General features: G+C 42.9%; 2 protein-coding genes across 5 annotated transcripts in view; one reads left to right on the top strand and one right to left on the bottom strand.

Moving 5' to 3' along the window:
* GTF2H1 (general transcription factor IIH subunit 1) overlaps window positions 1-6,914 on the bottom strand; it is a 22,687-nt gene extending 15,773 nt beyond the window's left edge. Inside the window, exons 1-4 of one of the 3 annotated variants that reach the window (XM_071761635.1) lie at window positions 6,908-6,914; window positions 6,153-6,260; window positions 2,048-2,216; window positions 182-374 (exon numbers count right to left, since the gene is read on the bottom strand). In XM_071761635.1, the coding sequence (XP_071617736.1) occupies window positions 182-374; window positions 2,048-2,201 (347 nt within the window). In that variant the 5' untranslated portion in view covers window positions 2,202-2,216; window positions 6,153-6,260; window positions 6,908-6,914. Of the gene's footprint in view, window positions 1-181; window positions 375-2,047; window positions 2,217-4,507; window positions 4,648-6,152; window positions 6,310-6,907 lie in introns of those variants that run through there. The other 2 variants (XM_071761634.1, XM_071761633.1) reach the window with 2 other exon arrangements.
* HPS5 (HPS5 biogenesis of lysosomal organelles complex 2 subunit 2) lies at window positions 6,808-26,365 on the top strand. 2 transcript variants are annotated; one of them, XM_071761630.1, is made up of 23 exons: window positions 6,808-6,925; window positions 8,341-8,510; window positions 8,897-9,007; window positions 9,935-9,999; window positions 10,573-10,765; window positions 12,206-12,339; window positions 12,939-13,154; window positions 13,481-13,552; window positions 13,783-13,871; window positions 14,663-14,841; window positions 15,063-15,221; window positions 16,263-16,422; window positions 17,955-18,078; window positions 19,100-19,246; window positions 20,111-20,185; window positions 20,681-21,285; window positions 22,114-22,237; window positions 22,436-22,591; window positions 23,083-23,202; window positions 23,521-23,634; window positions 23,971-24,077; window positions 24,727-25,015; window positions 25,353-26,365. In XM_071761630.1, exons 2-23 carry the CDS (start codon window positions 8,403-8,405, stop codon window positions 25,411-25,413), a joined length of 3,408 nt encoding a protein of 1,135 aa, XP_071617731.1. In that variant the 5' UTR covers window positions 6,808-6,925; window positions 8,341-8,402; the 3' UTR covers window positions 25,414-26,365. The 2 variants fall into 2 exon arrangements, with proteins under 2 accessions (XP_071617731.1, XP_071617732.1); XM_071761631.1 differs by lacking the exon at window positions 6,808-6,925 and adding an exon at window positions 7,194-7,241 and having other exon boundaries at window positions 25,353-25,496.

Below are 26,365 nucleotides of genomic sequence, written 5' to 3'. Positions count from 1 at the left end.
ACATGTTGCAGTTCTGTCAGTCTCAAGGAACTGCCTCTAAATTGAAAGTGGTGACATTTTTTACCAGGAAAACAACTGCCATGTCACTAACAATGGTGCAATAACAATGACTGTTAGCAGAAATACACTGTAGTTAAGCAAGAACTAAACCCAAAAACCTTTCAGGCTCCTTTCCCTTTACCTGTTCTTCTCCTCAAGTTCTTTATTTGCTTTCCTTTTGAACTTGGGCAGCAGTTGTTGAAGAAGATCCTTTACTGCATCTCGCTCCTTCACTGCTGTGCTTTCATTGGAGAAGTGAAAGTTGGTTGTGTCCCCTGCATGCAATACCAGTTGAAGCTGAATTTTAGCTTTACCTTCTGGACTGATTTTCTGGCCTAGATTACAAAGAGAGCATTAATTAGCAACAGACAGTAAGCTTACAGAAGAAGCTCTCTTCCCTAGAGTACTTGTTTATAAATGGTCACCCTCATCATCCAGTTAAATACCATTAGCCTGTGTGTGAATTCCAGCCAGGAAAGTGGAACAGTCTTTCCCTTAAATTAGCTTGAACCCTGTACCTGCAAGGCACAGACACATCAGGCTATTGCTGAGTATCCTTCAGTTACTGCTCGGGACTCCTGATTCATCTCTTGCATCCCCCATTAGAAAACCACTGCACACCAGACTCTCATCAGCTGGACACTTTAATCTGGTACCAACCCAGGCTGCTGCTGGAAGGTGACACCTTCACTTCTTGAAGCCCTTTTCTTGTACAAGTGTTTGTGCAGCAAGCTGAACCAAGAAATCCACCTACTGCAGAGTAACCCCCTTTCACTTTTCTAGGTCGACCAGTTCCCAGACAAGAAAAGTGGTAGAAGGCAGGTGCAGGGTGTGGTACCAGCACCTCTGCTGACACCAGAGCTCTGCTGGCTTCAAGTGGTGTGGGAAGCATGTTGAGCCCCAAAGTCAATCACCAGTGCCTCTAAGGTCCCATTACACCCTCATGACTCACAATAAAAACCTGACTCCTGCTTCCTTTCTTGTAACCAGAGGGAGCAGAAGCCACAACAGCTCTGTTGATGGACTTGTGCTGCACTGACTGCAGAGCAGCACTGCAAATCCCACTAACCTGACTTGGAATCTCAGCCCTCTGCCCAATGCAAATGGGAGACAGGAGCCAGGTATCACCACTAAATCACCTTCTGTTACAAATCTATAAATACCCCCCACCCCCTTTTCATTTTAGATGACAAAGAGAGCAACTTTCATCTAAGTTAAAAAGACTTCAATGCCTATGCATGTAAATATTGAAAATACTGTTTCTTTAAGTGTTAGTAAATAGCTAAATAAAACTTTCATTACGTTGATTTTTTGTGAACAGAGCTTTTTAACTCCTGATAAGATTGGTATTTAAGAACACAGCATATTAGTTCTTATTCCTCACATGCTTTTGATCATGCTGCAGGACTTGTTTGTGACTTTAAACAGCAATACTCACTAATCTTCTACCAGGAAATGCACAAAACTTCTGCTTTATTCCTTCTTTGCCATCACAGCACATGGAACATGAGTACTACTTGGGGCCAGAAAGGCAGGAAGCTATAGACACTGCTCAGTTCTGGCTTGCAAGCACTCTGCTGGTGCAACAGCAAATGCTTATTCAGAATGTTACCAGTTAAACAAAACTACAGAAGCACTTCTGAAGCTGTGGTCTGTTGGATGAAAATAAAACAGCAAGGTGCATTTTTTTTAACCCTCCTCCCACTCTTCCCTCCACAAGCACATGGCACAGATTATTTTCTGCTCAGCATGCTGCAGGGGTTTATCAGAAGTTAAATAATAAATGCTGCAGTGTAGCTTAAACATCTGAGGGCTGCAGAAGTTCCACAGTCTCATCCTTAATAAGCTGCTGATGCTTCTCCACTGTCTTTACCTCTGCTGCTACACAGAACACCCCAGGCAAAGCTCCTGCAGCCTTGGTAACACATCCTAGTGTTTTATGGGTTGTATGTCAGTGTTCATGGAAATCCTGCTTTCTGAAGCTGGAATGGGGGAAGTGTTTACTTACATTTGATGTCTGCATACATGTGGCTGACTGTGAACCTGTCCTTGCCTTCAGGGGCCCAGGCAATCCTTTCAGCCATAAGGTACAGAGCTCCATCCTGCTTCTTCTGCCGGACCTTCTTTACAATCAGTAACACTTCTTCAGATGATGTTGCCATTGTGGCTCTAAGGAGCTCTAAAAAACAGAGTTGAGCTGATTAGTGCAATATTTTTTGCTGTAACTCTTTCATTACTGTATCTAAGTACAGCAACCTACACTTACTTTCCATGCTTAGTATTTTAAACACCACAGATGCTCCTCTCTGTCTGTGCACCAGCAAATTTAGTTAAACAAAATAGTGAGCTACCTAAATAATCAAATTATATTGCTGATCCTGCTTCTGCTACAAAGAGATGCAACAAACTTCTTTCTGTTTTAATGTTCTTTTACTGGCTTTTCAAGTTCAGAAGAGAACTGAAGCTAAGCAAGGGCATCAATTCCAGATCTCCTCTGGCACTTGGCAGCAATTCCCTTCTTCAGTGTGAATGGCAGATGCTAAGTCATTTCAGAAAAGAGCAAGATATAAGGTATGTAAAAAATCATGGTTTTCCAGTTCTAAAGATAAGGTAGCCCAGTTATACTCCTGTTCTTATTGTGCTGGTTTTTGCCCAAGCCTTAAACACTGTTTTGTACCCTTGAATTCCAGCTGGCCAGTTTCCTATTCCTCTCCTCCAGAGTCTGAAGGACTAATGTGGTACTTGCTTCAAAACACTGGTATTTTGTCACCAGTCTCATATCAACAAACCTTCAGATGTTTGCAGCATTCTTCTCCCCAGCATTCACTGTCATTCCTCTCTACAGGCTCACCCTACAGCCTTAAATTTCACAAAAGATTAAGGAAACCACAATTACAGTTACATTCTATAAACATACTGTCATATACCTTTAAAAAAAAATAAATCCATCTTTGGTATACTCATTGTAAATGTTTGTTCTGTCCAATTGCTGTATTTTTGTAAACCATGAGCTTTGCTATTGATATGCAAAACTGTTTTCAAATGTTGATATGCATTTCATGGAATATTTTTAATATTGTGTCATATTTGCTGGGGCTGGAACCAAACTTCAAACAGCAACCTGCATCACCTATTGCACAGTAAGTAGGTATCACAAAATGGTAATTCTAAGCTTTTAAATTCACATACTTTAAAACCAACAAACAAAATCAACCAAAAAATCCCAGGAGTAAGACAGGGAATTTTACTCTGACAGCGTGGACACAGCATTCTCTGTAGCAAGTCTCACAGGCCCATGTCAGAAATTAAGTAAAACACTAAATGGAAAGACTTAATGGCAAAAGGGCTCTGCACTTCAGTTTCATTCCTTCAACATTTCAGTCACCCAGAGCTTTGCCAGGGCCTCCAGTGATGCTGAGCTGAACGTGGGGTTCCTATCAGCACCCCTGCAGCAGGCAGCAGAACTCCCTGTGCCACGCTCTGTGCAGCACTGCTGATGCTTCCCTCAAAGAAAGCTCCGTGGCACAATTTCAGGACTGTTTCCTAGCACAATCCATTACAGTCTCCCCAGCAGCCTCATTCTCTTTCAGTCCCATCTGCACCATTATTTTATGTAGTGTTTCCTGTTGCAGATCTGCAGTCTCTCAGCAGCACCTCATCCTTACTGGAAAGAGGCAGCTGGTCACAGACTCTCATGCAGACTGGAAACCTCCACGTATTGCAAGGAAAAGGGAAACATTTCTACAGTCAGACTCATTCTGATGCAAGCTGCTTTGCTTCTCTGCCATGCTGTTTCACCCACCTACAGCCAGTCATTCAACCATGGAAAAAAAAAGCTCAGCAGCTTGCAACGTTGTCTTTACAACCAGGGTGCTTCCAGCACAGCACCTTGCAGAGTGCTCTGCCACAGGGCACAGAACCTTAGAACCATAAAATGCTTTGGGTTGGATGGGACCTTAAAGCTCATCCAGTTCCAGCCCCCTGCATGGGCAGGGACACCTCCCACAGCCCAGGCTGCTCCAGCCCCATCCAACCTGACCTGGAACAATCCCAGGGATGGGGCAGCCACAGCTTCCCTGGGCACCCTGTGTCTCACCACCCTGATGCTACTGAATCTCTTCCTGATGTCTAACCTAAATCTCCCCTTTTTAAAGCCATTTCCACAAGAGGCTCATTCTGCCTCCAGGGTGGGTGAGCACACCAGCTCACTGCTGTTCTTATTTTTGTCACTGCTGTGCTCCCTTGCTCAGGCAGTGATTTGCAGTGGCAGTGGGATGATACAACTCACAAGCACAGCAGGCATTACCCAAAATGGAGAAAACCCAGAGCTGTCTTTTGAACAGTACATCAGAAAGAATAAAAAATAATATTAATATGCAGGATTTAGGAAAGTTACCATCTTTCACTAATGAAAACAAGATGGCTTCTTGTTGTAAGTACAGCAAAAATTCTAAATTAGAAACCTCACCTGGGTGTTGGAAAAGCATGAGGATGAGCTATGGACTGCAGAGGGGAAGGCTACAGCCTCAGTAAGCACCCACAGGACAACATTTTAATTTCTTTTTGGACACTTAAAGCTTACTGTGCAGAGGAGTGAGAGCCATCAATGATCTATTCATCACAGAGCTCACAGCCTCTATATTTAACAACTGAAGTTTCCAGGAATCAGCACTGCAGATGATGACACTGCTGCTCGAAGGGGCAAGAACTGCAACAAGCACAGAGCTTCAAGTGAGCATTTTCATCTTCTGCTAAAAAGAAGCAGCATTAGAGCTCTTCAGCTGCAAATTTTGGAAGACAAACCTATCTGTGGTTTACGTAGCTTCCAGAACAGGAAGGTCTGACATTTATTTTTTTTAAATTTCCAGCAGAGGTTTTGAAGTGATGGTTCTGGAAAGCACTTGGACCTCAGCAGACCTAACCCCTGGAACATGACTGCTCATCAGGCCTGTCCTGAGGATGGTAATTTCATGGTAATTTCAGGTGCAGTTTACACCTGGCAAGGTCTATCAGAAGCCTTCAGTTCTGGTGCACTCCAGAACCTCCTAGCTCTGTGGCACTGAATGCAGCTTCTGGAAACACCACGGAATTCCACCAGCCATCCTCAGCCCTCCTCCCTGTGCTGCAGTGCCTCCTCCTCAGCACTTTTAGAACCAGGAACCTCCCTGCTCCTCACAGCACTGCTCTGAACACTCCATTACTGACGTTTCCCTCCTGGCTCTTCCCCTGTGGCTTTGCCGAGTTCTGAGCAGGAATAAAAGCAACCTTGATGCGTTTTGATACTGGTGATGTGCTCAGGGCTGGCAGGGGAGCTCTGACAGAGCTGGGCCAGGCCCTGCTGATGGATTTCCACTCCCTGCAGTGTCTGCACTGACGGTCCAGGCTGCAGGGCCCCTCCGGTTCGGTCACACAGCCCAGGGACCCCCGAGTGGTTCCGGGAGCGGCAGCACCGCCGAGGGGCAGGAGCGGATCCGTCAGCGGGAACAGCTCCGCAGAGCGGGGCGGTGTGCGGTGCCATCTGTCCCGCACACGGGCGAGCCCGGCAGAGCTGCAGACACCCACCCTGAGCTCGGCCCGGGCCTCCCCCGCCACCGCAGCACCCGCGCTCCGTGCAGCGCTTCTGCCCGCGGCCCAACGGAACCGCGGGCACCCCGCACGGCCCCGGCACGGCAGATCCGGGTGCCCGGCTGCGGGAGGCGGTGCCAGGGCACCTCTTTGTCTGCCGCTCGCACCCGCGACCGAGCGCTGGGGGGAAGCCCCCGCCGCGATCCCCCCGGCGCAGCGCTGCCGCCTTCCCGCACCTCCTCCACCCCGCACCGCCCGCACCCCGGGGGGCTCCGCCGCCTCTCTCGGTCCCTTCCCTCACGGCAGCCCCGGCCCCGCCAGGCCAGCGCCGATAAACGGCCGCCGGCACCGCGCCTGCCAGGGGACAGGGAGAAGGAGCGAGAGGCCAAAGGCCGCAGCCCGCCCCGCCGGGCCCTCCGCAGCTGCTGCTCCCCGGCAGCCGCCGTCCCGGGAGGCGAATCGGGCCCCGCTGTGCCTCGCTCACACGGCTCGCAGAGCGCCCGGCGCCGCCGCCGCCTCCCCGTCCCCCGCGCCGGCGCGCTCCTTACCGTGCGGGCAGTGGCGGGGACGCGCTCCGGGCCGGCGCGGGGGCCGGTGCCGGGCGGGAGGGGCCCGGGGCGGGAGCGGAGGCTACGGGGGTCGCGCCGCCGCCGCCGGGGCCATGGGGCGGGCAGGGGGCGGGCACGTGACCGGAACTCGGCGCGGGGGGCGGGGGAAGGAGCCCGCCTCACGTGACAGGGGAGCGCGCCCCGCGGTCACGTGGGACGGGACGGCTCCTCCCGCCCCCTCCCGGCTCACGTGACGGCCCCTCCCCGGTCGCCATGACAGCGGCGGGCGGAGGGGGGGGGGGGGGGGAAGCGCCGGGACGGTGAAACAGCGAGGCCGCCGCCGCCGCGCCCCCGCCCCCGCCCCGCCCGGCCCCCTCCCCGTCCCCCCGCCATCACCCGGCCCCGAGGGACGCGGTTCCCGCTCCTCCCCCGCCATGCTCCGTGCGGCGCGGCCCCTCCGCTCCCTGCTCGGTGGCGGCGCTGCGGGGGCGGGGCCTCCCCTGGGCACCGGCTCGCGGCGGGAGGGCGGGGGCGCCGCGCGTCAGCACCGTCACGTGCCCGGGGCAGGCGGTCGCGCGTGACGCAGCTTCCTCGCGCGCTGGGCGCGCCCGCCGTGACGCAGCACGGGGAGGCCGCGCGCCCTCGCCCCGCCCCCTGGCGCGGGTCACGTGCCGGGCACTTCGGGGGCGGAGACCGCGGGTTCGGGCACCGGGACCGACACCAGGACCGACACTGGCACTGGAGCCGCTGTGGAGCTGCCGCCGGGGCTGTCGGTGCGTGCTGCCCACGGGCCCTGAGGGCGGGGAGGGTTCGGCCCGGTCGCTGCCGCCCCCGTGTCCCGGTGCCCGGGAGCCGCAGCTTCTCGGCCCTCGCGTCCGTCGCTGTCGGAGCGGGGGTGCGGGCACTGCCCGGGGGCGGCGTGGGGGAGCGCAGCCCCGGTGTGAGCCCGGCAGGAGCGCTCGTTCCCTGCCCCCGGTCCGGCCGGCGCTCGGTGGTTCTGCCCCGCCCGGCTGCTGCTCCGGAGGAGTTGCGGGATTCCTCGGAGCTCTTGGGGTGCTGCGCTCTGCTCCGTGTGTGAGGGAACCCGAGGTGCGTTTGCGGCCCTTTCCTCCAGCTGAGGCTGTGCGGGCACCCGCGGTGCGGGGGAGGTCAGGAGCGGGGTTCCGAGGGTTCGGAAGTCTCGGGCAGGTGTTGTCTGTGCGGGGTTATCTGCGGCTTTCCTTAGGGCAGGGGCGACACGGGCCCGAGGGGGCTTTCCGGACCGAACGGACCGGTCCTGATCGCTGGGTGGAGTCCTTCTCAAACCCTGACACCCGAGGTTTTAAAGGCGTTTGTGAGGGTTTGGGGGAGTAATTTTCAGTTTCTCCAGCGAAATGTTCATCTTCCCTTTTTAGTGCATTGTGAGAAGCAACCGTTCCCTTTTCCTGAAAGGAAACGTAAGGTTTCACAGGGCAGTAGGGCTGGCAGGGGGGTATTTAATTTATAGGATTGAGTAGTAACGTGATCTAGACATCCAGAGGCTTGAGTATAAAGTGTAACAAGTTGGGGTTTTTTTAAGGAATAAAAAGGAGATTCTTTTCTAGTGTGTGCTGCTTAGGAGAAGCACGAGGTGACAACTTCAGTTGTTATTCCAGCTTTTCACTCCGTGTTGTCTGTCCTGGATGCTGGAAAGGAGGTACTGTGGGGATAGTTTGTACGTGTTTATATAGAGTTGTGTTAAAAATGCACAAAAGCAGATAGTACTGAGTTGGGTATCAGTAGAGGATAATGCTCAGATTTAGTTTTTTGGGGGTAAAATGGTGTAGGTATAAAATGCCAATCAATACTAAAGGTTTTCCTTGAGGGAATCAGTTGAAAATCAAGGGCATTTGTTGTGGGGAGAAGTGCATTTTACCATCAAACGAGGCTTTTTCCATAGGTGGACTAGAACTGGTTTTACTGGTGTATGGGAATATATCTTAGAGCTACAATCTAAATATTTTGAAGGTTGGTAACTGATAGGTTAAGTTTTCTGAAATAACCTTCAGTGAAGACTTCTTGTCAGTGAAGCAGCCCTTGAGCTGCAGTTTTAGCAAACTGAAACCTGATGCTGCTTGAGTTTGAACAGGAAGACTGTGCCTTTAAACACAGAAAAATGGATGTTGTGCTAAAAAGTGAACTAATCAAGAACTTTCTTTATTTTTGGCAGGAACAGCTAAAAGATGAATCTGTAATGCACCCATGAATGAGCAGTGTTAATCTCCCACCTCAATGGCCTCTGTGCCAGTCATTCCAGACACTTACAACCACGTGCTGGCAGAGTTTGAATGTTTGGATCCATTGCTTTCTGCACTCAGGCTGGATTCCAGTCGGCTGAAGGTGAGTTTGTGATGTTTGGGGCAGGAGGGGGTTGTGTGTTTTGCTTTGGGGTTTTGTCTGTTTGTTTAAAATTCAAATAATGACTTTGGTTTGTTTCCTGATTGGCCCAGAGCATTCCTGTTGCTCTTTTTGGGGTGCACATGCTAACTCACAGGGGGAAACACTGTGGGAAGAAGTGGTAGTGAAGAAAAGGATCCTGTTAGTCTGTGTGTGTCTTTTCTTAATGCAGCTGAGGGGTAAATACTGCAGCCTCACCTGGTTGCTGTCTTCTACTCTCTCCTACAGCAGAGTGTGCTGTTCTTGTGTCTGTGACAACTGCTGCCAGGGTTTCAGGAGATGTGAAACGTGGGTTCAGCCATGATGTGCATTGTTCTTTATTCCCTCAGTGCACGTGCATAGCTGTGTCCAAGAGATGGATAGCTCTGGGCAGCTCAGGAGGAGGACTGAACCTTATACAGAAGGATGGTTGGAAGCAAAGACTCTTCCTCAGTCATAAGGTAAAGAATTCAATACAAAAATTTCCAGAGAAAATGGGACTGGGAAAGAGATATTGTTTTAAGTTAATTTTTAATAGAAGTCAACAGGCGTTTTCAGCTGGCTGAATTTTCCAGTGAAGTTTTGGGCTGCTGCATTTAGGAAAGTTTGTGGTGCTGGAGTGTGTCCCCAGAGTGTGTCATGTAATATAATCATGAGGTGTGGAACAAACTACTTGTGAGGGTCAGACCTTTGGTTGTAAATTTCTTACTTAGAGTCCCCTGGATATACAAGAATTAGAAGAAACTAATAGGAATAAATAGGAATAAATAGGAATAAATAGGAATAAATAGGAATAAATAGGAATAAATAGGAATAAATAGGAATAAATAGGAATAAATAGGAATAAATAGGAATAAATAGGAATAAATAGGAAACCAGAGCAACTCATGTGTAGATAACTACCAGTGTTTGGGTGTCAGAACTCTGAGCTTTCTGGATAAGCAAAGAAAGGATAGGCTGGCTTGTGTTTGCTGACAGAGGACATGGAAGAGGGGTTGCTGTTTCTACAGACAGATGATATTTCCCAGTGGCTACTGCTGCTCCCACTCTAATGTAGCCTTTTTTTTTTTTAAGATTGGGAGCATCTTGCAAAGCAGCTTCCACAGGTGAGAGGACAGGAGACTGATTTCTCTGTTTTCCAAACTGGAGAATGAAGGACAGTCATTTCTCTTCAAGCTGTCATGTTGTCAGCTGCATCTTTTTACAGTAAACTCAGTGTTTGCAAGCAAACTCAAAATAAAAACAAAAACCAAACAAACAACCTACATCACAACAAAGTGGTGGCAGCTGTAGACATGAATCTGGCTTATATCTGAGAGAGAAAAGTTTTGCAGTTGTTCGGGCACAGAACAGTTTTTACCTGCACTTACTCCCATGCTTGTGTTCAGGAAGGTGCCATTTCCCGGGTTGCCTCTTGTCTCCACGATGAAGATTATGTTGCTGTTGCCACCAGGTGAGTGATGTGTTTGCAAACCTGTGTTCTGCTGCTATGCTTAAGTAGCTTTTAAGTTGAAAATGTGCTGAGAACTTGGAGAAGACCCCACAGCATAATAAGAAAACCATGCAAGGAATTTTCTGAAATAATTGTGCCAGAGTAAGTAGTACTTCTGTAACAGAACAACTATGGAGAGCTAATGCATGTGAAATTATAATGATAAATTATGATAGTGATAAAGGTCTCCCTGAGACCTCTCAGCACCTACAGAAATATACTCACTCATTAAGTTGTCAGAGTGAGATTAGTAATTAATACCACTTATATTGTTCAAAATCCATTTAATGCTTATATTTCTGCATTCTCACTGGCAAGTCCAGTAAATGAGAGCAGGCTTTCAAAGCTGCTGGTACATTGTACTGCAAGGAAGGACACTTTCTCTTCTTCTAGTTTAAGAATATGACACTTGTTGAAAGCATGCAGCCTATAACACAACTATCTCTGCTTAGATTTGTTGTTTCTTTGGAACAGTGCATGAGAAAACATTAGAAGATTTACTCTCAAATGTATTTTCTTTTTAAATTGTTGTAGCCAAGGTCTGGTGGTGGTCTGGGAGCTCAATCAGGAAGGTCGTGGGAAGCCAGAACGGATTTATGTTTCCTCTGAGCACAAGGGCAGAAAAGTCACAGCTCTCTGTTGGGATACAGCTGCCCTTCGTGTTTTTGTAGGAGATCATGTGGGAAAAGTCTCAGCCATCAAGATTAACACTTCAAAACAAGGGAAGGTAAAATATCTTGTACTTTGTTTGAGACTAATAGGTTCCCTGGGGATGATGTGGTGGAGGCTTTTTGTTTATTTTAGTGAAGTTTTTAAAGAAAAAAAACAGGAAACTTGTCATCTGGTGAAGCTGTGGTGTCTTTGACTGTTGAAATGTAGAATCCCAACTTCCCCTATTCCTTCTTTTAGGTGTTCTAGTAATGCAACATAGAAATGCTTTCAAATGTAGAGAATTAAAATCTGTCTTAGCTTTAGTGTCTTGGAACTTACAAGTATCCAAGCCCAGGGTCTTGGTGTTTCCAGCTGTAGGTTCAGATGTGCTTTAGCCCCTAGGTCAGCTGTGGGACTGAGAAAGGGCAATCCCAGACTGATTTGTCTCTGTCTGGATACTCTTATTCTGAAAAATGTGGATTAAGTAAAATAAATGGTAGGTGAACATCAAGCTTATGTCCCATACGTTTTGTGCAAAGGAAACAGAAATTAATGATACCAGCCTGAGTTCTAGTCCTACCATTACTAGGTCCTTTCCTTCTCCAATTAAATCTGTAAGAAGGAGCACAACCTGGAAATAGGTGTGTTCCTCCAGGTTCTTCCTAAACCATCAAAGATTTAGATGGAAAGCTGTCTTAAAAGTAGCAAAACTCTTGCATTTAAAGAAAGCGCAAAATAATTCATCTGTGGAAAGAGAGAAAAATGGAAGTAAGGACAAAGAATTCCATGCCCATGGAATCTGTGTCTGCTCATACCTGTTTAAGGTATGACTCTTGAATCTCTGAGATAATGCACTTTGTTTGAAGTGGGGAATTGACACATTCCCAACAATGAAAACAGCTTTAAGCTCTCAGAAATGGTGACCATCTGCCAGGAAATCCCATTGCAGTTCCCAGCAGTTTCTTACAAATAAGAAGTCTGTCTGATTTTGTTCTGCCACCCACACTGATGGGGACACTTGCATAGTAAATAGTATTTGGGTAATTTGCAGCAGGATAAGAGAGAAAGAAAAATACCTTAATCTGATGGTATGGTTTTTGTATCAACCCTTTGGGGCTGTCTCCATGCAAGTGTTCGTTGGCTGAAAGCACCCATGGGAGGGAGCTGACAAAAGCTCAGCACTTACAAGAGGAAGAATAAAATCCTCTCAGTGTTACAAAACCCACACCCTTTACAAAGGAATGGCAAGGTGCTATCAGGGTGTGATTTTTAGTTTTTTTTAAAACCTTCATCAATAGTTTTGGTAAAAGGAAGATTTAGGGTTTAATGTGTCTAAGCATTGAAGCCTTGTTTTGTGAGGGAGAAAGAAGGAAGGAAGGAACTGTTCCATCTTATGTTGTGTGCTCGTAGCAGAGTTGAGTCTTCTAAATTTTGTTATCTTTAACTTAAAATACTCTTCACCTTGGACTGAGGCCATGTATATTTTCTTTTTTTTTTTTTTTCATTTTTACTGTAGGCTGCTGCAACTTTTGTGATGTTTCCTGTTCAGATTATAACCACTGTAGATTCTCGGGTTGTTCAGCTTGATTATTTGGATGGAAGGCTGCTCATCTCTTCCCTGACACGCAGTTATTTGTGTGATACTGAGAGGCAAGTTATATTTTATTTGTAAAATATTGGACTTTACAGAGTCACACAGTTTCTGAAGTGACCTCTGGAGATTATGTAGTGCAGTTTTCCTGTACAAAGCAGGGTCATATAGAGTAGATTTTGTGGGACCAGGTAGCCCAGGAGGTTCTTGGCCACCTTTGTCAAGATGAACAACATCCACTGCTCTCATTTATCAAATCAGTCATTCTGCTGTAGAGGTTACAAACTTGTTTTCCCCTTTGTAAGTCCATGCTGACTACTTATGATCCCCATCTTTCATGTGATGATTGGAAGTGGTTTGTGGAATCATTTGCATCACCCCCTTTCCCTCCCATCACCAGGCTGACCATCTGGTTCTGCTGAAAAAAAAAACAACCCAACTTTCATCACCTGAGCATTCATTTAGATGAATAAATATTTCTGCACCTTGTCTTTTATGCACTCCATGCAGTATTTATAGTATTCACTACAGGTTTTTAAGCACCAATACAATTCAGCAGCTAGGATTTAGTATTTTTATTCTTCAAGAGCAACATAAAAACAAATAGAACCTTTATTAATGCTTCTTTAATAAGTATGATTTTTTTTTTTTCCACTAGAGAGAAGTTCTGGAAAATAGGTAACAAAGAGAGAGATGGAGAATTTGGTGCCTGTTTCTTCCCTGCTGGAAAGAACAGTGGCAATCAGCAGCCACTAATATATTGTGCTCGACCTGGCTCCAGGATGTGGGAGGTGAACTTTGATGGGGAAGTGCAAAGCACACATCAGTTCAAGCAGTTGCTCTCATCACCACCTCTCCCTGTTGTTACTCTCAGGTAGAAGCATGAGTGTTATTGGTGATAAATTTGCTTGAGACTTCCAGACTAATTGGAAATAACTGCCTTAATACTGGGGAGATGAAGTAACCTCCTAGTGCTGTGAGATGTATAAGCTCTCTTCTAGTAATGGAAACCAGTACCTGAGTTACCAAAAATGCCAAAGCCTTGATTCTGCAGGTGTGTGGAATGTGACTGCAATGAATGGTGCTGTCAAAAGACTCTTTATTTAAGACAGTTTTGTATTTCCAGGGTTAAGATTATTATTTTAAGGAAGTGATACTGTTGTGGTTATGCTTGTAATGGATACTAATTTTACTTTACAGGGTGGATCCTCATTATAATACTTCCAGCTGCTCTCCACAATCTTTAACTTTCCCTAAGCTACTCTATTTGACGTGAGTATTTGTCACCATGGCTTTCTGTTCATAAAGTAGTCTTAAAAATAAAAAAGTTGGTTTTTCTCCTAATGTTGTATTATCAACTTCACCTTTTTCCATTAGAATTTTCCAAGTATCATGCTAAACAGCTTACTTCTTGCTTGCTGTACCTAAGCCAGTGCCATCCCTGCCTATTTTACAGTGATCACAATTAACTGTTGCACTCTTCACATCTGCTTTGCTTGCAGTGAGCATTGTGTGATGACATGGACAGAAAGAGGCATTTATATTTTTCTTCCCCAAAGTGTTCAAGTCTTGCTGTGGAGTGAAGTAAAAGGTAAACTAAAAATCTTCATGATGTAATATTGTCTGTTGTATTTGTCACTTCTGAAGTCCTTGCCTAACATGGAGCCTTAACAGACTCAGTTTCTGCAGCTGGATTGCAAAGCACAGATCAGAAAACTTCTTCCTTGTCAACCATCAGGCAGATCTTTGAATATTAACCTTCTCCTTGCCTGCTCCAGCCAACCCCTTCCTCCATACTTTTGAGAATGTTTGAGAAATAACCTGCAGTATCAGTGAGGTAAAACCTGCAGTATCTTATCCTCATTTCTGTGTATTCAGGTTCCTTGTCACTGTCAGTCTTTTCCTTCCCCTTCTCTGCTCCTCTTTTCGAGTTAGGTTTCCAATGCCTTTGTCATTAAGTGTTTGCATATAGCATAACTATTTCATTTGAAAACTGCTGAGAGGTCAAAGGTTTTTTTCTGCTAGCAAATACTTTTTTAAAAAACTAAAAATCATGTATTTTTCATCTTTATCACTCTTCGGTTTTTCATCTCACTTCAGAAGAAAAGGAAAACTTCAGTAACTATAGTGCATGTTTTGGATGCTTTCTAAAACTGCAGCTCTGGACAGTTTTGATAGATTAATTGTGCTTTGTAGCTGTTAGATGCTAGCTGAGCACTCTTCAGTGTTTGTTTTCCCCATGTTACTCGTGCTATAGAGTATTAGGCTTTTGTACACATTTGCAGTCAGAGGAGAGACAGGATTTCACCTTTCAGAAACACAAGGGAATCATGACTAACCATTTCAGTCCTTTAGATATTTCTGTTCATCTGATTTTTGCAGATATTCAGGATATTGCAGTTTACAAAAATGAGTTGTTCTGTCTGCACACAAATGGAAAAGTTGTGCACCTCTCCCTTCTGCTGGTCGACCGCTGCATAGAGCGTCTGATAAGAAGAGGGTTCTGGACACTTGCTGCCAGGGTCTGTTGGCTCTTCCAAAATTCAGTCATTTCTTGCAGAGTAAGTAAATACCTCAGTGTAAATGTGCAATGCAACTTCAAGTTTCCTGTCTTCCTCCTCCACTACGTTCCACTGCTTTCTGAGAGTCGTATTCTTGGAGTTTTAAGAAAGTCTTCTGAACATACTTCTGGGATGAAAATTACCCTGCATATGTGGTACCTTCTGCTTTCATTAGCATGCAGTAGCAAAAATAATGTTTCTGTTTCACCCTGTGCTTTTAGGCAAGAAAAAATTTGCCTCTAGACAAGCTGGAGCACTTGAAGTCTCAGCTGGATGCTTCAACCCATCAAGATCTCATTACTCAGCTGGAAGAAATAATTTCAAAGTTGGAACCTCTAGATTCTGCATGCAGCAGTAGAAGAAGCAGTATTTCATCTCACGTAAGTGTATGGGTAGTGCCAAAAATTTTACTTGCAGATTTTATCTTTATAGCTTAAAAATCATATCCTTCCTCACTTTGAATATGAGGTTTTAATTTTTACCCTACTATAACTGATAATGCTCCTTTCTAAGTTTAGATGAGGCAGAGAGGTATAAATACTACTACTTGCATTTTTTAAACTCTTAGACCTCTGCCTTTTTTTCCATGTTGTGGATAACGGTTGAGTTGTGGACAAAGATTGATACAAAGATGGCTTTTTCCACAGCTGAGTTTAGTGTCTTGTTGTGCTTCAGTAAAGTTTGTGTTGAAAATTCAGTGTACAAATGCTCAGAACTGTCCTAGCCCCATTTTTAAAAACCTGTCTCACTGTAAAAAGCTTGAAGTGGAAAGCTCTTAAAAAAAAAATCAAAGTATATTTCCAACAGTCTTTTATATGTATTGTCTTGGCTTTCTGGCAGCTTTTAAAGACAGGGGAAATATTTTATAGTTATTAGAATATCAGTTGTTGCTTTTACTCTAATGGTGTTTAAAAGGTGAAGTTTAAAAAAACAAAGTAGTGGGTTGACAAAATTTTCATTAGATGGAAAATGAACTGCACAGACTGACCATAAGCAAAAGAATGTACACATGTCATGGAACTGAATAGATTTGGGAGGTTTGTAATTGTGCCAGCCAGGTTAACCAGCAGAAAGGACTCTTGGGCACACAGATACAGAGGGATGAAGTGGCAGGCTGGGATGCAGGACCAAAGCAGAGATGTTTTTTGTCCTGTACTAAGTGCAGCAGTTCTGCAGGCTGCTTTCCTAAAAGCAACTGCAGCATATCCATCTTTGGTAAAGCCACTGAACTGCACACTTAGTGGGATGTCTGCACTTTTCTGTTCTGGATTACTCAAAAATACTCTGTTATAAAGGGCTTTTCTAGGCAGTGAACTATGAAGTGTTGTGAGGTTATTTGTGTGGATATGACTGAGTTCACTGCAGGAAGTTCAACAAGGAAATACAACTTGAACATCTGACTTCTCTCCCTTGTCTGACAGGAAAGCTTCAGTGTCTTGGACTCTGGAATATATCGTGTTATCAGTCGAAGGGGCAGTCAGTCAGATGAAGACTCCTGTTCTCTCCACAGTCAGACATTCTCAGAAGATGAGAGACTTAAAGAATTTCCTGCACACCAGGAAGATGAGCAAGTAGAACTTGGTAATATTTCTTAATGAAAATGTTACTCGAATGCAATTTTTGTTTATTCTGCAAGAACTGATTGTGTTGGCTCTGTGTTCTTAACTTCCTTGCACATTTTCATTTGTAAAGAGAATAATCTCTTGCATGTCTGTGCATTAGCACAGGAATGATAGAATTGTGATTAGACTTCCTAGGGAGCTTTTTAAAATTTCCTAACAAGTATCTGTCACTGGCTGAAAGCTTTAGTGAGGCAACAATGGGTCATGTTCTCTGCTCTGACTGGGACTGGGAGGGGATGCAGAAACCTGGGATCATGAGAAGTTCCAGGTCTGGTGAAGAGACTTTCCAATAAAATCCCTGCTCAGTACCTTCACTCCTCTCCTTGTCAGTTGCATTATCCTGCTGATGAGGCTACATGCTGTTTGTAACACTTGTGCTTACGTTTGCCTCTTCAATATTAAAAATCTAGAATGAAGGGGCAGAGTTTTTGAGTGTCAGGAGATAGAAAACTTCTACCTGTTCAACAAGAGATTGTACATTTTTGGTTATCTCACAGCAGAGAAGTTCTAGATACTTCTTGAAGCACATGCTACTTAACTTGGTATTTGAGAGAAATGGGCCCAGTGTTCCTCTGCTCAGATTTACGTAAGATGTCATAAGTTTTTAGGTTTCTAGTCTGCATAATGAACAAAGCAGCCTTATTCACACATGATCTTAAAATTGGTTGTGACCTTTAGGAACTGTCTAATGAGTCTACATTCTGATGGAAAAATTTCCATAGCAGTGTGGCACCTTGTCTCAGCAGTGCAGCTAGTGCTGTTCCAAAGTGCAGTGTCATCCCTACTTAAAGGATCCTTTTTTTCTTATTTCACATCACTTGAAGATATCTTGTCTGTTTGCACTAGGACGTGATTGGTCAAAACACATTGTATATACTGTTAGGGATATAAGAGTGGAAAGGAAATAGTCACTGATTTTTTTTTTAATATATTCTATATATGCTATATGTTTTTATGATTCTGTATTTCCTATGATTCTTATCAAAAGTCAGAGAGCTATGGGTTCAATTATATTTTGAAGTCTTTTCACAGAAAAGGGAGAGTTATACCTTAGCCATGGCTTATTCATCCCTATGTGTTCATATGTGATTTAGGTTTTAAGAAATAATGCAGTGTGAACTGTTGCATGCCACCATATTTAACTTTCCTAGATGTTTTAAGAAACAGTCAGTGGATTAAATCAAGATTTTATGACCTAAATGTACTGTCAGTCTACTTCCAGAAGATGATTTTCAACAAATGAAAACTATTTGCCTTGTTACACAACCAAAATCCTGGTAGCCATGCAGACCTCTCAGGTTCAAAGTCAGAAATACAATGGCCCTGGAAACCAAATAGCACTTTTCAGGCTCCCCACATTCTTGAATATTAAGTATGAAAATATCCCATGCAGGTTATCCATTAATGCATTAGTGACTTGCTATTTGTTTCACTGTTCCTTTTTTGCCAGGCCACTGTTTCATGATTCTTTATTTCAATTCCATTTGTTAGACAATGTATCTCATGCATCTGTGACGGTTGAGGCTGACCGGAATGAGACATTTCTCCCATTCAGTATTCCTTTGTCATTCCGTTCCCCATCTCCTCTCGTCTCTCTCCAAGCTGTCAAAGAAAGGTAAAACTTGCAGCAGGTTCACTCATCCATTACATCATTCCTTTTTCTGTCCTCCAAATTTGTATCCCATGTCTGGTTTAGTTCACGAAATGTAACATCTGAACTGAAACATTGGCAAAGCAGCGCAGTTTGGGCAATTTAAAGTTTCCATCTTGACTCCTAATGAAGACACAGGGAGCTGCTGTCAGCTTCAGTGGAGCCAGGGTTTCAGACTCAGTTTTTAAATGGCTAAGAATGATTTTTTTGTTTTTAGATTTCTAAAAAAGTTTAACGTTGACCTGTAAACTGTGGTTGTGGCTTGTATTCAAAGCAAAAATACTAACTATTGTTTGGTAATTTTGCTCTTCTGGTACCAAGATTTCTGAAGAATGAATGAAGGCTTCCTGTGTGGCTTGGGGGCAAACAGTAAAATATTCAAGTCATGCTGGATATTCAAAGCATGCTAAAACACACTTGAAAAGTACCACGTTGCCTGCCACCTACTTGATCATTTCAGTAAATCTAATCAATTCTCAAAGTGTTCATGAAATAATGGTAGCTTAAATACCTGGTGCAAGTAGATAGTTTCATAGCTAAAATATTGCTGGCCCCTAATGGTGGTCTGAAAAATTGTGTAGCTCTCCCTTTATTGCTTAGGGATATGAATTATGTCCTGCAGCAAAAGACTGTAGCTGCTATCAACAGTGTGAGGATTTCAGAATAACCTGCAGAAGTACATGAAGCATTTTTAGTGTTCTAAACTGCAAGAAGTTCTTAGGATTTTACTAGTAGTAAGTGTTTCTACTTCTACAATTCTTAAATACTTCAGGGTTTTTATTCTGTGCTGGAAATACAGACCATGACTGAATTCTGAGAAGATTCCTAGTGAGTTTTGTTCTTGTTGGTCATTGCTGCTGTCAGCCTTTTCTCAAGAGTTCTTCAGGTTATGAAGTTTTCTGAAATCATGGTTTGAATGGAGAGAAAGTGCTTAATTTGTTCAGTTTTGAACTCCCAGTTTTAAATACTTGAACTTCACTCCTAGTGTTTCCAGCTTTGTACGTAAAACTACTGAGAAGATTGGCACTCTTCACCTGAGTCCTGATACCAGAGCAAGGCAAGAGGTAAAAGAAGATGAGCAGCTGCAGGAGCTGGCTACAAATCTGGCAGTATCTCCCCATGAAGAGAAAGAGTGAGTGCAAAATCACATTTTCTTAGCAATTGCATTTGGGGATTCTGAGGATAGCAGCCTAAAGCAAAATCTTATAATTTTAAGTAGAACAGCATTAGGTTTTTCCAGCTGCCTTCATTACTGTGGGGGGTTTCCCTGGTTTTCCCTGACTCCCCTAGAAGCTGAGTATGCAGTGAAGAGCCTGCAGTCCCACAGTGCTTTAAAAACTGAAGAGCAGGAATTGCAGAGTATTACTCTACATGAGAATTGCTGACCTGTGATTCTCATGTTAGTTATGAACATCAGTCCAACAGGTACATTCCTGTTCTTTCTGAGTGAGGAGTAAACACTTTTATCTGTAAAAACCTTTGTTTGCTCTTCTGGCACCAAGATTTCTGAAGAATGAATGAAGGCTTCCTGTGTGGCTTGGGGGCAAACAGTAAAATATTCAAGTCATGCTGGATATTCCAAGCATGCTAAAACATGCACCATTATTTTTAAATAATGTTAGCTGTAAAACATTAATCTCCTTTAGTGATTGTCCAATTAATACAGAGTTATTTCATACTCCAGTAATTTGCTGTCTTACCATTCTGGACTGTCTTTCATATAGTGGTGATTTTTATTGAGTACCTTCAGAAATGTACTGCTTCTGGAGTAGAAGCCATTTTGGAAGGCTACAAAAATACTATTACTGGTTGATCTTCATACCCAGTTCATCCATAATGCCTGTTGAGATGTTCCTTCTTTATAAGTGACAGGTTAATATTTTTAATAAAGGAATAAATGTTTCCTCAGAAATTTGAGGACATATGTGAAGAAATCTTCGCTTAAAATATTGAAGGTTAATTTCAGTTGTATCTGAAGTATTGTGTGTTGTTTTAGGTTAGAACCACAGAGCTGCCAGCTTTCAGAGGAGGATCATCTAAGAGATCTCAAGGCTGCAACAGCAGAAGCTATGTAAGGAGGGAGGCTTTTATTGTATAGATATATTGGGCTTTGGTAGAAAAATGAATTTAAAAAAGTATTTTAAAAAGAATTCAGTTGTTACATACATGTAAGCATAATGTTTATAAACATAATCTGGAAGGATCTCATTTGGTTGATGATTTGTTTCCCCTGCTTAAAACCAAGCAAATCCCACTAAAAGCTTATTCTAATGCTAGCATTATCCTTTTGTCCTAACTACATGCATGGTTTAAAAAAACCAAAATTGAAACCACCTAACAAACAAAAACCCCTTTGGAAAGAAGTCCTGAGGAATTAAAAATGTACTAATACCAAAGCAGAGAGCCTAACAGAGTTCTGTTTAGTGCACTCAAAACCAGAAAAAACAGCAACCAGCTGTAAGTCAAATTTAGGAATGTACTTTGAGTTATACAAAACATACATAATACTTCACTTGTGGTATCAGAACAGTCAAGCAAGTTAGCAAACCTCTTCTTTTTCTTACAGAGCCAAACTCCAGGATCCCTTGGTTTTGTTAGAACCACAGTCTCTGAGAAGGGTTTTACAGGAATGGCTGATACATCTAGAAGAAAGATTTGGCAGCAAAGAGCATTCCCCTTCCTCTGTTAAGGAAAGCAAGAGTGTGTGTGCTGATGAAGAGAGGGGAGTCCTGGAGGAAAACCTACAGCTTGATCCAACTAATGGAAACACAACAGACAAAGAACAGTGTAGTACCTTGGAAGACTGCACTGGAAAGGAAAATACTGATGAAACATCAGTAACCAAAACCATGTCTGGGAACGGTACTGATCTGAAGGGACCTTTGGACTGCTGCTTTCAAGTGTCTCCTCCATGTGTCATAGAACCAGATGTTCAGAAAGATCTCACTGAGCTGACAACACTCTGTTTTGAGCTGCGTGTGTTTTCTTGTGGAAATGGTGAGGCAGAGAAAAGCTCTGGAATTCTGTCATCAGCAGCTTCGTGGACCTGGGCTTGTAGGTTTATGCGAAGCTACTTCTTTCTTTTGGATTTAAAAAGGCTAAAGCAGTGCATTATAACCACGTATGCAACCACTCCTAATGTATGGGAAACATACATTGCAGGATTGAAAGGTAACTAATGAAAATTTTATTACTAGCAAACTGAAAGCAAGACTGTTTGGGGGGGAAAAAAAAGAAAAACTTGAAGGCACTCCAATTTGTGTCTACAAATTTATTTTTTTCTGCAGGTGTAGCGTGGGTGGAGGAGGATGGTTGGTGTGTGTGAGTTCTTATTCTGATTTTGGATTGTTTGGTTGTCTTTCTCCCCCAAATGTTAACTTGTGCTCCTGGGAGGGATTGTTCCTGCCCTGACATAGCAGTTCTGGACCTTTTAATTTATATGGTTGAACACATGTTGGTAGTGATAACAGACCAGCCCTGTATAAAAACAAATATATGTGCTTCAAAGAACAGAAGCATCGTAGTTAAAATCTTATGTGTCTAGAAAAAGGAAAAGCTAGGGTATGGGCTTCAGTATTTGCACAGGAAATGAAAGATTCAGTTAACAGAGAAATGTGGTTAATGTGAAACAAAACTGAATTAAACATGATTCCATGCAAGTGACTGACTTGTAATCACACTGAACTTCCTTTTGCCACAGAAATCTTTTCTGATCTTTTTGATGCCTCTTTAACCTAGCTGAGCCAAAGCTTCCTTCTGCTGTTGTGAAGCAGAACTTCATCTGTTCTCTAAATTCAGCTTCTGCTTTTTTTCATTTCTTCAAAGAGTGAATTAAAGTCTTAGCACTGATTTGGCACCAGCAGAGAGTAGTCAAGCAACAGTCTTGCTTTGAGGGTTGGTATCTGTCATTTGGGTTTCTGATGATCTGTTCACTGTTTGGACCGTGAGAGCCTTAGAAGTTTGCCCATATTTTGTAACTTTTGTGGTGATTTATTTCAGAACTAACTTGTCATAGTCCAGTGACTTTAGCAATGGAAAATGAAGATATGTTGAAAATACTGAAACAGCTGCATGACCAGGGGCCTTGGGATGACAGTCCACTCTTACTGGTACATGCTCAAAGGTTTGTAGCCATGTACATTTTTTCCTCTTCTTCAGTGTTATTAACTTGCTAGCAGGAATTGGATTACTTAACTTTTCACCAAGCTTTCTAGAATCTTTTCAAGAGATCACCTTTCATTACTATCCTGATCTTGCAAGTGATGTTGGAAAAATTATAATTTTCTTGTTTGGTATTGAAAATAGTTTTTCTTCTCTCCAGGCTTTATGAAAAATTTGGGGAAATAGCTCTTCGGCCCTTGATCAAGTTCCACCCCTCTATTTTGCCTTCTGATGTCAAGCAGCTTTGCAGAAATGATCCAGCTCACTTTTTAGCATATTTAGATAGTCTGGTGAAATCAAAGCCAGAGGAAAAAAGGTAATACAAAGTCTTTTTCATCTGTCTGTTCTCTTCACCATGCAGCTGTCTGGGATTTGTTTTGTTTTTGGAGGCTTTTTTTACTGTTAAGTCTATCTACCTGCTTCGTGTTCTACATTAGATTCCAATTTATTCTGCCAGATTTAGTTGATCTCTCAGACTGTGGTGGTGGTTTGTTTTTTTTTTTTTAAATTAGACTAGATACTGGTTTTACCATAGTTTTTCTGAATAATATTTTCAGTGGGACTGACTACTTCTGTTTGGTATAACAAGGTTACACAGAACTTAAAAAATCTGGGAAACTCAACCTACAAACTTGATGATTTTCTGTGATCCCCTCGATTTCTAGAACCATAATTCTACACTTTTCTATATTTAATTTTGCATCCACATTTTGGTGTGGTTTTTTTTTTTCCTGCACACACTCTCCACTTCTCCATATCTGACATATTTAAAACTGGTGGTTTTTTTTTTTCTGTTTTGTTTTCTAGGTCATCTCTTCTTAGATCTCTTCTGCAGCCTGAGTCTGTACGACTGGATTGGTTGTGTTTGGCTGTTTCTCATGATGCACCACAAAGAGCAAATACTGTGGATGTGGAAGGAAAGCCCAGGTAAAGTGGGGTTCACTTTACAAGGTCTTGAGTGCAGCAAAAAGCTTTAATGGCTCTGCAGGCTTTTGGCTTGGATTTTGACACTTCAGATGTCACCAAATCCTTTGAGTGCTTTGCATATTGCAGAGTTCAGCAGAAACAACCATTGGATTAAATAACATTTGTCTAACACTCCTCAGAGTGACTGCTTTACAGAGACAACACAGTGTTTCATTTGGTTTCCTTCTCTCTTTTCATACACCTGCCTTTCTTGTAGAGAAAATGTAGTATTTTCAAGAAAAACACTAATGCCTTAAACCTGAGTTTCTCATCTTCCAGGCCACGATCACATTTGTTTACCTGGGGCTACAGCCAGCTCATTCTGCTTCTGATTAAACTCCCAGCTGATTATGATACAAAACAGAAGATGGCTGAAATCTGTAAATCACATGGGTAAGAACAAAATATGATAATTCTTGGTACTTGGTTAGTTGGTATTCTGACTCCCAAAAGATACAAATGAAAACCACTAATCTGCTCCTTAGCTGGACAGAATTTATTGAAAAGCCTTTCCTGTTTTGAGAACAAATTTTGAGTGTTCAAATTAATGTATTAAATATCCCTTTTGGGTAAGGCTTATTTCCCCATGTTCCCACTGTGCAGTGATTTCTGGCATTCAATAAATTTGGTTGTGTCTTTTCACTGATAATTAAATAAGCATTTAATTATTGTTGACTGTGGTTTAGAATTAGTATTTGATTCCTGGAAATCTTTACTCTCTTATTCAAGATTTTGGTCTGGATATCTTTTTCTCTGTCTGGAGCTGGATAGAAGAACAGAAGCCTTTATTAATATTGCTCATTTGGATGATTTGAGCCTGTTGAATGGAGAGGATGGTGAGTGAGTCTTAAGCTGTGTAAACATTTGTAATATAGGAACTGACCTTATACTGATGTAGCTTGTCTAAAGTTGAGTTAACTTTTGTTTTTAAATGTTTTGGTAGCACAATCTGTATGTAGTGCAGTGTATCTGAAACACATAAATGGATGCTGCACTCTTGTATCTTCATACTGTACTTTGTGAAATCTGCTGTGCTAGAAAATGCTTGAAAGTTCAAAAATGGAGAGTTGTATATCAGTTGGGAGCAAGAGCTAAATTTGGTGTTGTAGGCAGAGGAACAGCTACCCTCCCTGCACAGCACACACACACAGTTATGCCAAGTAAAGCATGGTATCACATGGTAGAACTTCAGACTACTGGGAATTTTCCTCTAAGATGGACAAAACAATTCTTTGTCTCTTTAATCCAAAGCCTTAAATACTGAACTATTGTGAAGCTTTGTGTGTAGTTCACCACTGAATCAGTCAGTCAAGGCAGTACATGTCTGTACACAATGTGCTGACTTGTAATGCTTGGTTTTCTTAAATCTTCACAGAGGAAAACCAGAATAGCTACCTTCCCTTTGAAGCACAGGTATATCTAAAATATTAGGCTTAGAACAATCCTTGTTTTACAAATAATGTAACAATCTCCTTTTACATCCAGGTTGCATTCTGGAGACGACAGAAGAATGGAAGTTTCTTCTGCACCTTGCACAAAATCACAGCACAGCTTTCCACCACCACCACGGCCCACAGAATGGGAATGCTGTCAGCAATGGCAGCCCAAGCTGCCCAGACTGCATCACTGTGGAAAATGTAGCTCTCCTGCTGGCAAAGGACATTGGGCCAAATCGTGCCTTGCCTCTCTTGCAGGAGTGTGGCTTGACACTAGAATTGTCTGAGAGATTTACCAGTGTCTGTGAGATACTGAGGATTGCTGAGAAAAGGCAAAGGTAAGATGATGTGTCCATCTTGGTGCTTTAAACTTCCTTTCCAGTTAACAAAAAAGAAAACTTTGCATTTTTACTTTGTATTTTAAGCTCAGCTGAAAGCTTCTGTTATTTAGGATCTATGCTTTGTGCAATATAGGCATTTTAAGATGAAAAATGAGGACAGAGGAACTCATACATTAAAATATGTGATTCTCTGAAGGAGGTATCTGCACAGACTCTGATCTCACTGCCCCAGTCAGACAAGACATGCATGGTGTTGTCATTATGTTACTTCTTCAGTCATCATATTTTTGACAAACTGTTTGACTTTTTTTTCCTCTCTTTGCTTTAATTGCAGAGCGCTGGTTCAGTCCATGTTGGAAAGGTGTGACCGGTTCTTGTGGTCTCAACAAGCATAGAAAACAACTTGGAAAACTTTGGGAACATTTTTAATGATTGTATATTAATGATTGTACATTAAAGTGGCTCTTAAGGAAATGAACTTCTGTCTAAAAGCTCAGTTGTATGGAGCCAGTGTCCATCTGGCAGGTATCTGACTGGCAGCTGTTGACAGTTCTTCCTTATTTCTTTGGGTTTTTTTCTTTTGGGTTTGTTTTTCCTTATTTCTATGAGTTTTGAACTCTAGAATTTTTATCAAATCAACCCAGTATTTACTGTGAAAGTAAGCTCACAAATTTCTGAGATGAAAACTCCTGAATTTATTTTCCAAGTCTGTATGACTTCAGTGTTAAGAATATGAGCCCCTAGGTTTTAAAATATGATTTATAAGATTTTTTTTTTTTTTTATTGGTTTGTTTGCAAACACGAGAAGCCATTCCTTGGAATACCCAGGACTGCACTTGTTTAATTTTCCTGTGATGTTGACTTTTTCAAGCAGTGTAGAAGCACTTGGAATGCTACTTTTTTTTTTTCTTCTTCTTAAATTCATATAATCATAGAATGGTTTGGGTTGGAAGGGACCAGACTTGAGCAGTGTGTGGTGGTCACACGAATCAGATGATGTTGGTGCCTGGTTTTTTACCTGCCAAGTGAGCATTCTGCTACCTCAGTGGCTGCTGTTCATAACTACCTGCACTTCATGCAGTGTGTGTGTGTAGGACAGCTTCAGCTGAGAGCTTGGAGGAAGCTGCCTGCCTTTCCAAGAGTGTACCTGGCTTATCTAGGTATGTACATATGTACCATTACTTATGTAATGGGTCTGCGTCAGGTGCTCTGTGTATTTTGTGTATACAGCCATTTCTTACTTCAGTGGGGATTTTGTGCACTCAATTAACTTTGGTTGAGGGTTAGGGCTTTTTTTTTGTTTTTTTGTTTACAATAAATCATCACTTTCTATTCAGAACTTTTTAA

The sequence above is a fragment of the Heliangelus exortis genome, chromosome 18, assembly GCF_036169615.1.
Source record: "Heliangelus exortis chromosome 18, bHelExo1.hap1, whole genome shotgun sequence".
In the NCBI taxonomy this organism is placed as follows: domain Eukaryota; kingdom Metazoa; phylum Chordata; class Aves; order Apodiformes; family Trochilidae; genus Heliangelus; species Heliangelus exortis.
The sequence above is the reverse complement of the archived record's forward strand: the minus strand, read 5'-3'. Positions and strand labels throughout refer to the sequence as shown.

Coding starts and splice junctions, on each gene's coding strand:
- HPS5 (XM_071761630.1), top strand. CDS start 8,403: ATGGCCTCTGTGCCAGTCATTCCAGACACTTACAACCACGTGCTGGCA. Junction 13,155..13,480: donor CTCCCTGTTGTTACTCTCAG/GTAGAAGCATGA, acceptor TTTACTTTACAG/GGTGGATCCTCATTATAATA. Junction 22,592..23,082: donor TCAAAGCCAGAGGAAAAAAG/GTAATACAAAGT, acceptor TTTGTTTTCTAG/GTCATCTCTTCTTAGATCTC.